This window comes from Myxocyprinus asiaticus, chromosome 19, assembly GCF_019703515.2.
Source record: "Myxocyprinus asiaticus isolate MX2 ecotype Aquarium Trade chromosome 19, UBuf_Myxa_2, whole genome shotgun sequence".
Classification (NCBI taxonomy): Eukaryota; Metazoa; Chordata; class Actinopteri; order Cypriniformes; family Catostomidae; genus Myxocyprinus; species Myxocyprinus asiaticus.
Window position 1 is genome coordinate 19,111,956 of NC_059362.1, and position 16,886 is coordinate 19,128,841.

Here is a 16,886-nt window from a genome sequence, read left to right on the forward strand (position 1 = left end):
GTCTAGCTGAATGGCAAAGTTATGTTGTATACTGTTGCTGGGCTCACTGGAACAATGAGAAGTCCCGTCTTTGCTAGGTTAAGTTGGAGGTGGGGGTTTTTCCATCCAGCACTAGATGGAAAGGACCGTAGGATCTTCGGGCTGGAATGAAAGGTAGAGCAGGACAGAGAGCGGAGTTGTGTTGATGCTTTGGCTTTTTTTTCTTTTTTTTTTTTTTTTGTCTTAAGTGTACTTTATTTAATATTATTTACTTTTTGTTAAACTGTTGTATGAAAGTTAAATCACACAAGCAAGATAAATGATCATTCTTATGAACTTCTTATAATTTTTACCTAAGAACTTGCTTGGGGGCCTGGGTAGCTCATGGAGTATTGATGCTGGCTACCACCCCGCAAGTTCGAATCCAGGGCGTGCTGAGTGACTCCAGCCAGGCAGGGAGGGTAGAGTCACATGGGGTAACCTCCTCGTGGTCATTATAATGTGGTTCTCGCTTTCAGTAGGGCTCCTGGTGAGTTGTGCATGGATGCTGCTGAGAATAGTGTGAAGCCTCCACATGCGCTACATCTAGGTAACGCGCTCAACAAGCCACGTGATAAAATGCCCGGATTGACGGTCTCAGGATACAACGGAGTCACTACACCACCATGAGGACTTGGGAATTGGGAATGCCAAATTAGAAAAACATTTTTTTTTAAAAAAATAAGAACTTGCTTAACCTTTTCTGATGAAGATTTTCGTGAATCCGGCCTCTGCTTTTTGACACACTCACACACACACACAGAGAGAGAGAGAGAGAGAGAGAGAGAGAGAGAGAGAGAGAGAGAGAGAGAGAGAGAGAGAGAGAGAGAGAGAGAGTGTGAGTCCGCATCTCTCGCGAGTCCCCATTTCGCTGGTGTAGGAGGGGGTGAGCCCATTTGCCCGTGATTATAATGTGGTTTCCCTCTATCCCGGTCCCTAAATACAGCTTTCAAGATTTTGGTCTTGTTTTCCGTTCCTCTTCAGGAGTATTTAAAGAGTGGACAGCAGCTTAACGTATATCCTACAGAAAACGGCTGAAGTCCTTTATAATAATGTCTCGTCGAAAGCAAGCGAAGCCCAGACCTCTGAAAGGTATGAAACCATAAAATACAGCTTTTATTGAATACGACTGAAATCACCTTTTTTTTCTTGTTCTCCTACATGGAATATTACCACGGCACAAATCGAAGGATTTACCGTTAATTAGTTTTAGTTTGGCTGCAGATCAATGTTGCGACTAAGAACTGGAGATTAACATTATTTTGGAGCAGAACTTTTCATTTGACTTTCATTGCAATTGTGAATAATGATGAAAAGTGTGACCGAATGCTAATTTTGGGGGTCTGAAACAAGTTACAAAGACTGGATATTGCTAAGCCCCAAATACTTGGCTTGCTTATTTAGCAACAATAAATTAGAGATGTTATAGCCTATTTATTTTCTTGTTTGGATTATTCTTTGACTGAATTATCAGTGCGCGCAACAGTGAGTGTGCGTGCACGTGAGTAGCTGAAAGACACATTTGTAGTCTAGACTCTATTGAATTATTACATTTTTAAATGTCATATTAAGGATTTGACACATCTGCTATGTGTCGCCTGGAGTCACAACACTAAATGCAGACTTTAGCCTATATAGAGTACAAGTAGCCTTATTTAAAATAAGAAAAACTTTGTAATAATGAGTATTTGTGTATAAACAATCAAATGATAATCATATTGAATTAGGTTCATTGCATACTTATTTTTAAACACAGTGAGGATTTACATCCACTTTATTATTCATATCTTGTTACTAACAGACATGAAATGAACAAATGAAAGCTGGTTATTTCAAACACTGTCATGTCTTCTATGTATCCGCTATTTACAGAGCAAACACAAGAGTAGTCCCCTGCTGGATGAAAAATAGATCAAGATGCTGATATTTGTTTACTCTTTGCCTTTTTTCAGGGCACAGGTGTACCAGATGGTCCGCATGAGGCAGAAAACCACCATTTACCCAATAGTCCTTGAATTCATGCCGTTTTTACATTTTCTTGTTGTTATTGCTTGTGTTTTAATTTAATGTATTGTAAGTTGGCTATGTGCTCCATGTTAGCTGTTAATGGTTTTTTAATCGGTTATGCAAATCTTTTTCTCATTGCTATTCTTTTCTCCACAGGTCAGGATGACAAGTTAAACATTAAGGAAGATGGCGAGAGTGTGGGGAAGCAGTGTTGCTCCTGGGAAAGGAAAAAAGAGAGGAATGATGGGGGGGAAACATTTAGACAAGAGAAGGATGAAGGTGTGAATGAACCTAAGTGTGCAGAGAGCATACAGGTGTCGGAATCCTTCACCCCGCAGAAACTGAAGTACTGCCACCGTTCAGGTACATGAACACATTATCACACTCTGACACTATCCTATTCTCCTTTAGTGCCTGATTTTGTTCTCTCTTGAGCTACAATCACTCCATAGTGTCCTTTATTTTAAACTGAATTTTTTCTCCATCTCTATCTCTGTCCCTTAGATAGAGAGATTAAAAAGAAGAGAGACCTCCAGGGTTTTAGATTCAGGGTTTAGCATACCTGCATGTTTGTGTGACCTTTGAATTAGGTATATTTGCATTTCCCTATTTGCACACTAACAGAGAATGAAGCATGCCTTTACAAAATATTTTGGATTTATGATATTGGAGTTGCTATAATCTTGTGGAGAATGATGTTTATCTTTTCATATATTTTGCCTTTTAACTCAGATATATAAATATTTTGATGTAGCGTATTATTATTTGGTACCATGTTCTGTGCTTTAGTGTTTCTCTTTAACACGTTCAGGACTTTAAAGCAGCATGGTCCGCTCACACTGACAGCAATTTTAGTCACAGTCTGACTGCTCATTATGTGACCACATACCGAGTTAATTACATAAAAAAAGAAGTGTGAAAAAAGAACGCTTTCAATTAATATTTTTGGCGTTTAGTCGACTCTTTATGAAGTGGGATTATTTTTTGACCTGCCAGACTCATAGCAACACCAAAGAGCAGCTCTTTCAAATAGAACAGTACAATTTGTGTGAACAGTATGGTTATATTTTTGGTTATATTGTGTTTACTATATTTATGGCAGAAATAGTTTATGAAAGTTGTAAATATATTTTCATCTCCTCTCTGTCCTTAGAAAAGCCTAATATTGAGGAAGATCCAATTTGTTGCTTGGCTTTGCCTCTTACCTCTGGTCACTCCTCCCCTGACCATGAAGATGGATTTGACCTTGGATTTAAAGTGGAAGATCTGCCAAAATGCACCAGTGGAGAGAAATATAAAAATTATCAGAGGGTAAACGCCCCTTTGCCTGGCAACAGTTTAGTTCCTATTGAAATATCCCAAATGCATATCATCAGTGAGGCCCTCACAAACAGCAAGCAGGGATTCAGTGACGGATATGATCAGGTTAGTGCAATGTCCCCTCAACATCTCTCCATTCTAAATGATTCACAGAATAATAAGGAGGACTTTGAGAACAGGCAGCCTCCAAATATTGCCACTCCACACTCTAGCTTCTCCAGTCAAGCCAATCCAATGGCATTTAAACGAATGGCTCCTTGTGCAGAAAAGCGAAAGTCTCCGTTTGTGTCAAACAATTCTTTTGGAATCCAATTCACCAAAAAGCTCAAGGTTTTCAATAATTGTGTTCATTGTCACAACCACACAGACTCCAGAACGTGTCAGCAGACCCAACACAAGGATATGGACAAGGAGATCCACTCTAGTCAAATCGGTTCTGACATTCCAACTTTTCCTTCTGAGTTAAAAGAACACCAGAAAGAGGCAAATGTGTTACTTGGCCATGCGGTGGTGCTTGAAGCAGAGATTACTGCTGCAGTTCAGACGGTCCTTCAGTGTCGCTTTTGTCCAAAAACTTTAAAGAACATGAAAGCACTTCAAGAGCATGTTCGCCAGTCACACAACTCAATATCTGAGATCAATAGCAACGTCTTCTTTTGCTCGCAGTGCTTTAGGGGATTCCTGACAAAGGACACACTTGATAATCATGTGCAGCAGACTCATTGTAAAAAGAGCTTGTCAGTTGATCCAGATCTCTCAAAAGAAGCCGCAGAAAGAAAGGCTTTGCTCTTCTGTTCCGACTGCACAAATTTGCCTACCTTCAGCAGTAAGCAAAAACTGATGCAGCATATCAAAAAGACACACAAGAATATGCACTTGATGAAACTTCAATCGGAAAAGAGGACACAGAGTCCGACTTCGCCTCAGTCAATCAAGTGTCCAGTCGAAAAAACTGGCAAGAGTGCTCTTCCATCAACCAACTTCATATGTGACCATTGTGGGGCTAAGTATACCAGTCTGGATCTGTTTCAAACTCACTTGAGTTCTCACCTCAAAAGTATGCTTCCAAAACTTACTTGTCCAGAGTGCTTCAAGAACTTCCCTAACCAGGACTCTTTGAACGAACATGCAATGGCTCATTTCAACAATACATCCACTCTCTACACCTGTGAGAGCTGCAGTAAGACCTTTATCAGTGTCAAAGACTTGCATGGACACCTTCTAGAGATGCACACTCTTGAGTTTTACCGCTGCTCCCTTTGCCAGCAGGTATTCAGCTCTAAGGTGTCCATTCAGGTTCACCTGGCCTCCAAGCACAGTACCAAGAGAACAGCGTTCCACTGTACATCCTGTGAATGGGACTGTACGCAAGAGCATGACTTACATGTGCATGTTAAACAGAAACATCTGGACCAACAATGCAAGTTATACTGTTGCATCTTCTGTTCAGAATCCTTTAACACAGACATTGAGTTACAGTGTCATATCACCACACATAGTGACAAAAGCAGTCCGTGCCTTACCAAGAGCAACTCTCCCCTCGAGGTGCCCTTACATGAGAAGCTCTGTGCCAAGAGTCAGGGCACTGAAGGTAACAACGTGACCCCTCCACCTGTCTCTGAATCAGTTGCCAAGGACAGCACTGGAATTCTGCCAATGAATAACGAAATAAGAGACAGTAAGGTGGAATCACTGCTATGCTCTCCCGCTGAAAGCAAAGGAAAGGTGAGTAGGAGTGATTGGATGTTTGCCTGTGAAATCTGTGGTGCCTCGTACACCATGCAGTCCCTGCTCGCTAACCACCAGCTGCGAGATCACCACATCCAGCCTGGGGAGAGTGGCACTCTGAGGCGCAAAGTGGAGGCAATCCGAGGGAGCCACAAATGCAAAGACTGTTCCAAAACATTCTTCACTGAGATGGCACTGTGGGAGCATGTCCAGACTCATCTAGGCCCCACCAAGAACTGCCAATGCCCCATCTGTGGAGAGCGCTTTCCCTCACTGCTAACTCTGACTGAACACAAGGTCACCCACAGCAGGAGCTTGGACACTGGCAACTGCCGCATCTGCAAGCTTCCTCTTCACAGTGAGGAGGACTTCCTGGAACACTGTCAGAGGCACCCAGACCTGCACAACTCACTGACAGGCTTTCGCTGTGTAGTGTGCATGCAAACTGTCACCTCCACTCTCGAGCTGAAAATTCATGGAAGTTTCCACATGCAGAAGGTCCAGGTCAATGATCTGACCAGCAGCTGCACAGATCACTCCGACCTTCATCCTGACCTTCAAATCTTCCCAAGGGTTGAAATGGTGAATGTTAGTAGTCTTGAGCCGAGAAAAGACAACAAGACTAACATTTCTGTAGTCAACTGTTGCTCGACTACAGCTCTCATACCAGAGGAGAGAAGCAATAAGAATGCTCTCACCCAGGCCACAAAGGTTTGAGGGAAATCCTAAATAATCACTTGTTAAGGACATCAAATGTACTCTGTTGTTTGCTTGTGTAGTGGAGTTTCTGTTTTCAATTGTACAGCCTGTTATGTATTTTAAGGAACGCTCCAGGTTCAATACAAGTTAAGCTCAATCGACCACATTTGTGGCATAAAGTAGATTATCACAAAATATAATTTCAATTCATCCATTTCATAAAAAAAGAAGCAAAAATCGCTGTTACAGTAAGGTACTTACAATGGAAGTGAATGGGGCCAGTCCATAAATATTAAAATACACACTGTTTTAAAAGTACTTGTGATGAGGAGGAGGGCATGGCCCTGAATTGTTCTAATCAGCCGGGAGGGGGATAAAGATGATCCAGAGGCACCAGTTCAAGAGAGAAAGAGAGAGACACGCGGCCACTGTGTGTGTGTGTGTGTGTGTGTGTGTGTGTGTTTAAGTTGATTTAAGCTGATTTATGTCATTAAAAGTTTTGTTGACTCCTCAGCCGGTTCCCGGCTCCTCCTTGCCCATCCTTACCCATTACATTGGTGCCGAAACCCAGGAAGGAGGAGGGATGCGCTGTCATGGAGTCCATGCTGCTGCTGTCTGCCAGGGGACAGAGGAGTCGCTGCCGGCCGCCGGAAGTCAGAGGAACAGCTGCCGTCTGCCAGTAAGGGGAGGAGCCGTTCCATCCGCAAGGGCTCGGAGGACTCACTGCCATCCGCCAAGGGAGGAGCGGCTGTCGTCCTCCAGAGGGCGGAAGAGTGGCTGAGGACCAGGCGACGGCGTGTCCGAGGACTGGCAAGCGAGTTTTTCTCATCTCTCTCTGTCTCTCCCCCTCGCTCTTTCCCTCTCCCCTCTTCCTTCCCTCATCTCTCCCAGGGCTCCAGAGAGGTGGGGAAGACTTACCGGCAGAAGGACGGCCAGAAGGACAACACCTCCCCTCCAGGAAGGGAGGGGAATACATCATGCCGAAAGTTTCCCCGGCCTGAGTCGGGCAGTGGAGGAGTGTGACAAGGAGGAGGGTGTGGCCGAGCCGTGAGGACACACCCCCGGTCCTGAATTGTTCTAATCAGCCGGGAGGGGGATAAAGACGAGCCGGAGGCACTAGTTCGAGAGAGAGAGACACGCGGCCCCTGTGTGTGTGTGTGTGTGTGTGTGTGTGTGTGTGTGTGTGTGTGTTTAAGTTGGTTTAAGTTGATTTATTTCATTAAAAGTTTTGTTGACTGCTCAGCCGGTTCCCGCCTCCTCCTTGCCCAGCCTTACCCGTTACAGTGCTGTATAGCCAAATGATGTAAACATTATTTGTGTTAACATGATTTTAGTGTGATTCAGTCAAGAATTTACCAGCGTTACACCGTTTACCAGATTACAGGGTTTATCGGCATTACATCGATGAAGTTGTAATATTGGATGCAACTTTACACAGAAAAGGTAAGTGATTTTATCACACTAATATCATGTTAATAAGTATAATGTTTACATCTTGTGGCTATACATTCATTGAGCAATTTATTAGGAACAACTGTACACCTACTTATTCATGCGATTATTTAATCAACCAATTGTGTGGCAGCAGTGCAATGCACTTCACAGAGCTTCAGTTAAATTTTCACATCAACCATCACAATGGGGGAAAAAATTTGATCTCAGTGATTTTGACCGTGGCATGATTGTTGGTGCGAGACGGGCTGGTTTGAGTATTTCTGTAACTGCTGATCTCCTGGGATTTTCACACACAACAGTCTATAGAATTTACTCAGAATGGTGCCAAAAACAAAAAACATCCAGTAAGGGGCAGTTTTGTGGATGGAAATGCCTTGTTGATGAGAGAGGTCAACAGAGAATGGCCAGACTGGTTCGAGCTGACAGAAAGGCTACGGTAACTCAGGTAACCACTCTGTGCAATTGTAGTGAGCAGAATAGCATCTCAGAATGCACAACATGTTGAACCTTGAGGCGGATGGGCTACAACAGCAGAAGACCATGTCTGACACTTTATTAGGACCATAGTGTTCATAATAAAGTGCTCAGTGAGTGTACTTTTGAAACAGTGTGTATTTTAATGTTTTTGGACTGGCCCCATTGATTTCCATTGTAAATTAATTTCTGTAACTGTAGTTTTAGCTCATTTCTAAGTAATCGAAGGACAAGCCCAAATAATTTTTTGTGGTAATCAACAAGCAAAAAAATACTGTCAATTGAGCTTAACATGCATTGAACCCCACACATTATTTAAGGGATAGTTCACCCAAAAATGGAAATTCTGTCGTCATCTACAATACTTAACCTCATGTTGTTCCAAACCCATATAACTTTCTTTCTACCATAAAATGCAAAAGGAAATTTTAGGCAGAATGTTAGGCTCTGTCACCATTAACTTTCATTGTATCTTTTTTCCATTCAACAAAAGAGAATGGTGATCAAATCAGTTCCTAAAGTCATACGGGTTTGGAACAACATCAATTTTTGGGTGAACTATCCTTTTAAGCCTTAAAAGTGTGAACTTGAAGACATTAAAAAGATGTTTTGGAGATGCTACGTTTTCTTCCTCTCTGTTATTAATATACATTGGACAGTTCTGAGGTTCTGAACTTTTCTTTTTCAAGATTCAAGAGATTTAATACAGGCACATTTGGATTCTTTCCTCCCTTTGTTAAGTTTATGATAAATCCTTGTGTTAAGAAATGGAACTGGATCTTTGGTGGATCTTGGCTATCTAGACTGTAATGAGTTGCTGATGACTGAAGCTGCAGATGCACAGAGGGGAGGAAAAGAGGATGAGATTTGTGGGCAGGGGGACTTGATGTTTTGAGGGAGAGAGTCATTAGGAATGTTCTATCTAATTGAAATCTGTGCAGTCCTCTTGGTAAATGTTATGGATTAGATGTGGGGCTTTTGGGCTATTACATCTGATAATCACCAAACAATTTTTAATGTTATATTTTTATTAAGCATTTTTATTTATTTTTTAGTAATGTAGTTTTGTCTCTCCATTTTTATCATTTTAATCCAGTCTAATTTTCCAAATTTCAGTTATTTGTCTTGTTCTATAATGTATAAGATGTTCTATAGCAAAAAATAAAATTGTCTTTGTGAGTAAATGTGCATGCAGGTGTGGGAATTTGTTTGTTTGTATTTTCCAAGTCTCCATTATAGATATATATGAAAAAAAAAATTAAAAAGCCTTGGTATGTTTTTATTGTCTGTCCTGGTTTAATCTGGAGCAGTGCATTGATCAGTGTAGTTTTCCCAGTCTTGGTTAAAACCTTAACAATTAATGAAAAATATAGTAATTTTATAGTCTCCTAGTCCTTATTTAGCAACTTGTGAGGAACATACAGTTGTGCTCAAAAGTTTGCATACCCTGGCAGAAATTGTGAAATTTTGGCATTGATTTTGAAAATATGACTGATCATCCTTTTATTTAAGGATAGTGATCATATGAAGCCATTTATTATCACATAGTTGTTTGGCTCCTTTTTAAATCATAATGATAACAGAAATCACCCAAATGGCCCTGATCAAACGTTTACATACCCTTGAATGTTTGGCCTTGTTACAGACACACGAGGTGATACACACACAGGTTTAAATGGCAATTAAAGGTTAATTTCCCACACCTGTGGCTTTTTAAATTGCAATTAGTGTCTGTGTATAAATAGTCAATGAGTTTGTTAGCTCTCACGTGGATGCACCGAGCAGGCTAGATACTGAGCCATGGGGAGCAGAAAAGAACTGTCAAAAGACCTGCGTATCAAGGTAATGGAACTTTATAAAGATGGAAAAGGATATAAAAAGATATCCAAAGCCTTGAACATGCCAGTCAGTACTGTTCAATCACTTCTTAAGAAGTGGAAAATTCAGGGATCTCTTGATACCAAGCCAAGGTCAGGTAGACCAAGAAAGATTTCAGCCACAACTGCCAGAAGAATTGTTCGGGATACAAAGATAAACCCACAGGTAACCTCAGGAGAAATACAGGCTGCTCTGGAAAAAGATGGTGTGGTTGTTTCAAGGAGCACAATACAACGATACTTGAACAGAAATGAGCTGCATGGTCGAGTTGCCAGAAAGAAGCCTTTACTGCGCCAATGCCACAAAAAAGCCCGGTTACAATATGCCCGACAACACCTTGACACGCCTCATAGCTTCTGGCACACTGTAATTTGGAGTGACGAGACCAAAACAGAGCTTTATTGTCACAACCATAAGCGCTACTTTTGGAGAGTGGTTAACAAGGCCTATAGTGAAAAGAATACCATCCCCACTGTGAAGCATGGTGGTGGCTCACTGATGTTTTGGGGGTGTGTGAGCTCTAAAGGCACGAGGAATCTTGTGAAAATTGATGGCAAGATGAATGCAGCATGTTATCAGAAAATACTGGCAGACAATTTGCATTCTTCTGCATGAAAGCTGCGCATGGGACGCTCTTGGACTTTCCAGCACGATAATGACCCTAAGCACAAGGCCAAGTTGACCCTCCAGTGGTTACAGCAGAAAAAGGTTCTGGAGTGGCCATCACAGTCTCCTGACCTTAATATCATTGAGCCACTCTGGGGAGATCTCAAATGTGCAGTTCATGCAAGACGACCAAAGACTTTGCATGACCTGGAGGCATTTTGCCAAGACGAATGGGCAGCTATACCACCTGCAAGAATTTGAGGCCTCATAGACAACTATTACAAAAGACTGCACGCTGTCATTGATGCTAAAGGGGCAATACACAGTTTTAAGAAATAAGAGTATGCAGACTTTTGAACAGGGGTCATTTCATTTTTTTCTTTGTTGCCATGTTTTGTTTTATGATTGTGCCACTCTGTTATAACCTACAGTTGAATATGAATCCCATAAGAAATAAAAGAAATGTATTTTGCCTGCTTACTCATGTTTTCTTTCAAAATGGTACATATATTACCAATTCTCCAAGGGTATGCAAACTTCTGAGCACAACTGTATATTGTTAATTCATGTTTGAGGTATGACTGAAAAAAAAATCCATGATAAAAACCCATAAGAAATTTCTGAGGGAACCCATGGCGAATTAACCTCCTTAGTTTACCTACAAATTGACATCATGTCTGAAGAGCTCTATTATCTATATTGGTATCAAGATGCAGTAATACATTTGGGTAATGTAGTCTCACCTTTGGAAACAAGAACAATGACTTGTTTTTATTCTTTAATTGGCAGGAAATTCTATGACAGGCAGAATTTTACTTCCATACTAGAATGTTTCCTCAAACCAAAGTTGTTGTAACTCTGCACATCTAGCAGTACCTGTCCATTTTATAAAAAAAAAATGTTTTTGTCGAGAAGATGCAGTGCACCGCAAAGTGTGTGTGTTTGAGAAGGGAAATTATGTACGAAAGCCTTGAAGCTGGAAGCCACAAGACACTGCAGCCTCATTAGGAAATACCCATCAACCTCATCCTAATGGCAGCAGCTGTGCTTTGACCTTAGCCACAGGAAGGAAAATCAACATAATTTTGGATGTGCATGTTCCATAAAAAAAAAAAAAAATGGTCAGAATATAACAATTTAGTAAAGATACCCAACTATGCAAGTAAAGATGAGGGAAGGGTGTTAAAGAGTATCTAAATGGATATATGTAAAAACAACTAAATAATAAAAAAAAAAGTGTGTATCTGAAAGATGAATTGCAGTGTTTTTGCAAGTTGTCTTTTAATCTCTCATTGTGTCAACCTTCTGTATGCATCTGTAGCCTTTTTATGGACACATGACTCGATATAATCACAATATAAATGCTAACTAATTATTTTCAGCAGCACGAGGAGCATTAATAAATGAGATGGAGACAATCCAAGAATATATATATATATATATATATATATATATATATATATATATATATATATATGTTTTGGTTGAACCTGAACTTGGGTTTCCTTTTGTGTGTCCGTCCAGGCTTTGGGCCAACATAAAGTGGGCTGTGAAAACATGATGCTGGGTAATGCCCGGACCATCTGTCAATACCCGTCTCTTGAGTCAGTCGAGTGCAGAGGAGAAATGACAAAAAGATGGTGCAGTTAAAGTGAGTTCTGACTCAAAATATTTGAAGGTCCTAGATCAGGGTTATGGAGAGTAACTGCACAGCTGCAGTTGGCACAAAGACAACTATCATTTAGTTTTATTGTATTGCTCAGAATTTTGGAGTGGAAATTTGTTTTTTCCACTAACTGACCAAGTATTTAGTCTCCTCAGTGGACCCTTCATCCTAAGAGGAGAGAAAATGTACCAATCTACTTAACTTGTTTGTTTAATGAGATAGCATTATGGTATGCTTGATTTTATGCACATTCTAGTAATGGGTGTAGCTGAAAAAGCCAAATGTGTTATTTAGAGAGGGGTGTACACATACTTTTGGAAATGAAGTGTATGATGAGACCTCCACAAGGGGGTTCTGGCTGGACAAATTCAGAGACAGTGGAGAAACACTACAGACATGTCTGGAAAACAAAAATTTCCATTTTCTATTATACAGTAATTTGCTTGTCAGTATTGGTTTAGTAAAAAGTGAAAGTGGGACAACACTCCCCTCTATTGGCTACAGATGTGACTGCAGAGCACTCATCAACACTAACTAAATTGTATTTTTGCTGGATTTTCTTATTATGTTGTCAATGACTGTAACTGTAGTAATGGTGGTTGTGGTAGTTGTAGTTAGTACTAGTTATCTTTTTATGATACTGATGTAAATACTGGCACTGTTGTTACTTAATTAGTTATATATGGTGATCTGTGTTGCCCCCCCAAGTCTCTAAATGTCATATTTTTACATTAATATAAAAGGTGTAAGAAAATTATATTTTTCATTACATACATACATACTAATAATAATTTATGGTCTGTTGTAATCCCATTTGAACTTACAAAATGTATGTCAGCGTAAGACAGTTTCTTGCTGGCGTGGTGTACAGTGCACTACTAAAACTACAAAAAATTTATATTAAATATCTATTTAAATTAATAGGTTTGATTAACTGTTCTTTTAATTACTACTAATGGGTAACACTTTATACTTGCTCTAATTAATAAACTAATACATACATTACCTTATACATAATAAACTGTTAAGCATTGTATAGGTTATAAACGTAGTAAAGTTCACGTTAACACGTTGTCTTATATTATGATATACGATACATAATAATCAATGCTAATAGTTTTATTTGTGAAGTAAAATGTGCTTTTTTTTTCTTTTTTCTTTTTTTTTTTTGCATAGTGAAATAGTTTCCTGTTAAGAAATATATATTTAGATGATTTGATATCTCAAGGAAAAAAGGCACCACTAAAGACAGATAAAGCAGTAAAAGGCAGAAAAAAAAGACATTTGAAACAATTATGGGACAACTTGTCCAGTATCAGCGAAGAGTATAAAAAATTAGCACAGGTGCAGTGACACTCAGTATCACTGAGTGGGATTGATATACAGTATATATAAATATAAATATATATAGAGATAATAACAGAAATACTCAAACCAGCCTGTCTGGCACCAACAATCATCCATGCGATTATCTAATCAGCCAATCGTGTGGCAGGAGCTTCAGTTTATGTTCACATCAACCATCAGAATAGGGAAAAAATGTGATCTCAGTGATATGGAGCATGGCATGATTGTTGGTGCCAGATGAGCTGGTTTGAGTATTTCTGTAACTGCTGATCTCCTGGGATTTTCACACAACAGTCTCTAGAATTTACTCTGAATGGTGCCAAAAACAAAAAACATCCAGAGAGCAGCAGTTCTGTGGACGGAAATGCCTTGTTCATGAGAGAGGTGAACAGAGAATGGCCAGATTGGTTGGAACTGACAAAGTACAATTGTGGTGAGGAGAATTTAATCTCAAAATGCTATTCTGAGATGCGGGTTGGCGCTGTTTTGGCGGCACGAGGGGGACCTACACAATATTATGCAGGTGTTTTTAATGTTGTGCTAGATCAGTATATATATATACAGTTGTACTCAAAAGTTTGCATACCCTTGGAGAATTGGTAATTTATGTACCATTTTAAAAGAAAACATGAGTGAGCAGGCAAAACACATTTCTTTTATTTCTTATGGGATTCATATTCAACTGTAGGTTATAACAGAGTGGCACAATCAAAAAACAAAACATGGCAACAAAGAAAAAAATGAAATGACCCCTGTTCAAAAGTCTGCATACCCTTAGTTCTTAATACTGTGTATTGCCCCTTTAGCATCAATGACAGCGTGCAGTCTTTTGTAGTAGTTGTCTATGAGGCCTCAAATTCTTGCAGGTGGTATAGCTGCCCATTCGTCTTGGCAAAATGCCTCCAGGTCATGCAAAGTCTTTGGTCGTCTTGCATGAACCGCACATTTGAGATCTCCCCAGAGTGGCTCGATGATATTAAGTTCAGGAGATTGTGATGACCACTCCAGAACCTTTTTCTGCTGTAACCACTGGAGGGTCAGCTTGGCCTTGTGCTTAGGGTCATTGTCGTGCTGGAAAGTCCAAGAGCGTCCCATGCGCAGCTTTCGTGCAGAAGAATACAAATTGTTAGCCAGTATTTTCTGATAACATACTGCATTCATCTTGCCATCAATTTTCACAAGATTCCCCGTGCCTTTAGAGCTCATACACCCCCAAAACATCAGTGAGCCACCACCATGCTTCACAGTGGGGATGGTATTCTTTTCACTATAGGCCATGTTGACCTCTCTCCAAACATAGCGCTTATGGTTGTGACCATAAAGCTCTATTTTGGTCTCGTCACTGCTGTGAGGTGTGTCAAGGTGTTGTTGGGCATATTGTAACCGGGCTTTTTTGTGGCATTGGCGCAGTAAAGGCTTCTTTCTGGCAACTCGACCATGCAGCTCATTTCTGTTCAAGTATCGTTGTATTGTGCTCCTTGAAACAACCACACCGTCTTTTTCCAGAGCAGCCTATATTTCTCTGAGGTTATCTGTGGGTTTTTCTTTGTATCCCGAACAATTCTTCTGGCAGTTGTGGCTGAAATCTTTCTTGGTCTACCTGACCTTGGCTTGGTATCAAGAGATCCCTGAATTTTCCACTTCTTAATAAGTGATTGAACAGTACTGACTGGCATTTTCAAGGCTTTGGATATCTTTTTATATCCTTTTCCATCTTTATAAAGTTCCATTAGCTTGTTAAACAGGTATTTTGACAGTTCTTTTCTGCTCCCCATGGCGCAGTATCTAGCCTGCTCAGTGCATCCACGTGCGAGCTAACAAACTCACTGACTATTTATACACAGACACTAATTGCAATTTAAAAAGCCACAGGTGTGGGAAATTAACCTTTAATTGCCATTTAAACCTGTGTGTGTCACCTTGTGTGTCTGTAACAAGGCCAAATATTCAAGGGTATGTAAACTTTTGATCAGGGCCATATGGGTGATTTCTGTTACCATTATGATTTAAAAAGGAGCCAGACAACTATGTGATGATAAATGGCTTCGTATGATCATTATCCTTAAATAAAAGACAGTTTTTTTTTTTTTTTGCATGATCAGTCATATTTTCAAAATCAATGCCAAAATTTCACAATTTCTGCCAGGGTATGCAAACTTTGAGCACAACTGTATATATATATATATATATATATATATATATATATATATATATATATATATATATATATATATATAATTTTAATTATCTCTCTATATATTTATATTTATCAATCCCACCTTGCAGGGCAAACACAATTAGCTGGGCCAGATAGCTGGTATAGTTCCAATCTAAGTGCTGCACTCGCAGCTTGGAACTAATGTATATCAAATGGAAAGCACCTTTTCATGATTACATGATGTACAAATTACATGGTGTTGCTTACACAATCTCTAATCTCAATAAAATGCCAATTAAGCACTCCACCCCATTCACCTCGCAGAATTTTCACACCAGAGTGGTCTTGAGTGAGTCCTCACCCAAAGACGAGTAAACCTGGAAAAACCTGCACCTTATATAGCCGTGAAAAGTTCCATCACAAATTTCAAGCTTTGTGATGTCACAAAGGGCCAGCTCCAAATTCCATGACAACTATGATGCAAAACTATGCATGAACTGTGTATGAACTGTGAAGACGCATATCCTCCACTTTACAATCGAACAGCATGTTGAGACATTAACAGTTTGGATCTACTCTATTTACCAAATACTGTATATCAGGATAAATTTTGATGCATCACAATGTGAAGGCATGTTCTCGAGTTTTCATTAATTAAATTTATCATTTATTATGTCGTTTATAAATTTGAGTGCTTTTCATATCTGCAGTGGATTCATGCATGTTTTAATGTTATGACCATTTTTATACCACTGGGGCCCATTTTCAGCCCCACATATGAACCGGCCCTCCACGTAAATGTTTGTATGTGTTTGTATCAAGACTGGTGAATTTAAAGACTATTTACAAAGGTTTGTTTGTTTTTGCGCTTTACTGGTTTTTATGTAAAACTTGTTATAAAATCTAAGGTGCTTTCAGTATGTACAAAAGTCAGAGCCCAACAGTTGGGTTTTTGGATGTAAAAATCCCATTACATTTTCTTCAGAGAAGTCAATTTTAATGGTAACTTCACAAGTTCACTGGTTCATACTGTATAGTCCTGGAGCACATTAAGGTAAACGTATAGGCTATACCATGCTGTCCATAATGGAGGAGCTCTTGCACAGCACTGGGCTGGACCTCTTTTTCACTAACAACAACAAAATTTAAGATGAAGCCAATCAATTAATTAGCAATGCCTCGTTGTCACTGTAAATCCATCTTAAAGCTGAAGTATGTATTTTCTGTGACACAAGCGCCACCGAATAGAATTGCAAAAATAAACAATGTTTTCAAAACAGCTCTCCGAATACGCCCCTTACAGTGGTTCAAATAGTTAGATGCCTTTTTCCCTGCCTGTATACTCTATGGGAATAAAAAATTGAAACTTATTAACAGTATTTGTAACATAAGCACATTTTATCTGCTCTGAACATGAGAATTCTATGGCACTTCAATTTAGTGCATTCGAATGGTGATCCAATGGGACAGCAATGAATTCCACAGATGGAGAAACGGTGGAGAAAGTGAGGGAATGAGAAAAGTAATAAT

General features: G+C 39.7%; 1 protein-coding gene across 2 annotated transcripts; it reads left to right on the plus strand.

Annotated features, from left to right (window-relative positions):
- Positions 1 to 904: 904 nt before the first annotated feature.
- Positions 905 to 10,653, plus strand: znf521 (zinc finger protein 521). Of its 2 annotated transcripts, none has more exons than XM_051644674.1 (4): positions 905 to 1,110; positions 2,182 to 2,388; positions 3,179 to 5,784; positions 6,287 to 10,653. In XM_051644674.1, the coding sequence occupies exons 1-4, from the start codon at positions 1,071 to 1,073 to the stop codon at positions 6,551 to 6,553; spliced, it is 3,120 nt and encodes a 1,039-aa protein (XP_051500634.1). In that variant the 5' UTR covers positions 905 to 1,070; the 3' UTR covers positions 6,554 to 10,653. The 2 variants fall into 2 exon arrangements, with proteins under 2 accessions (XP_051500634.1, XP_051500636.1); XM_051644676.1 differs by having other exon boundaries at positions 6,344 to 10,653.
- The last annotated feature ends 6,233 nt before the right edge of the window (positions 10,654 to 16,886 follow it).

Coding starts and splice junctions, on each gene's coding strand:
- znf521 (XM_051644674.1), top strand. CDS start 1,071: ATGTCTCGTCGAAAGCAAGCGAAGCCCAGACCTCTGAAAG. Junction 2,389..3,178: donor GAAGTACTGCCACCGTTCAG/GTACATGAACAC, acceptor CTCTGTCCTTAG/AAAAGCCTAATATTGAGGAA. Junction 5,785..6,286: donor CTCTCACCCAGGCCACAAAG/GTTTGAGGGAAA, acceptor TTGACTCCTCAG/CCGGTTCCCGGCTCCTCCTT.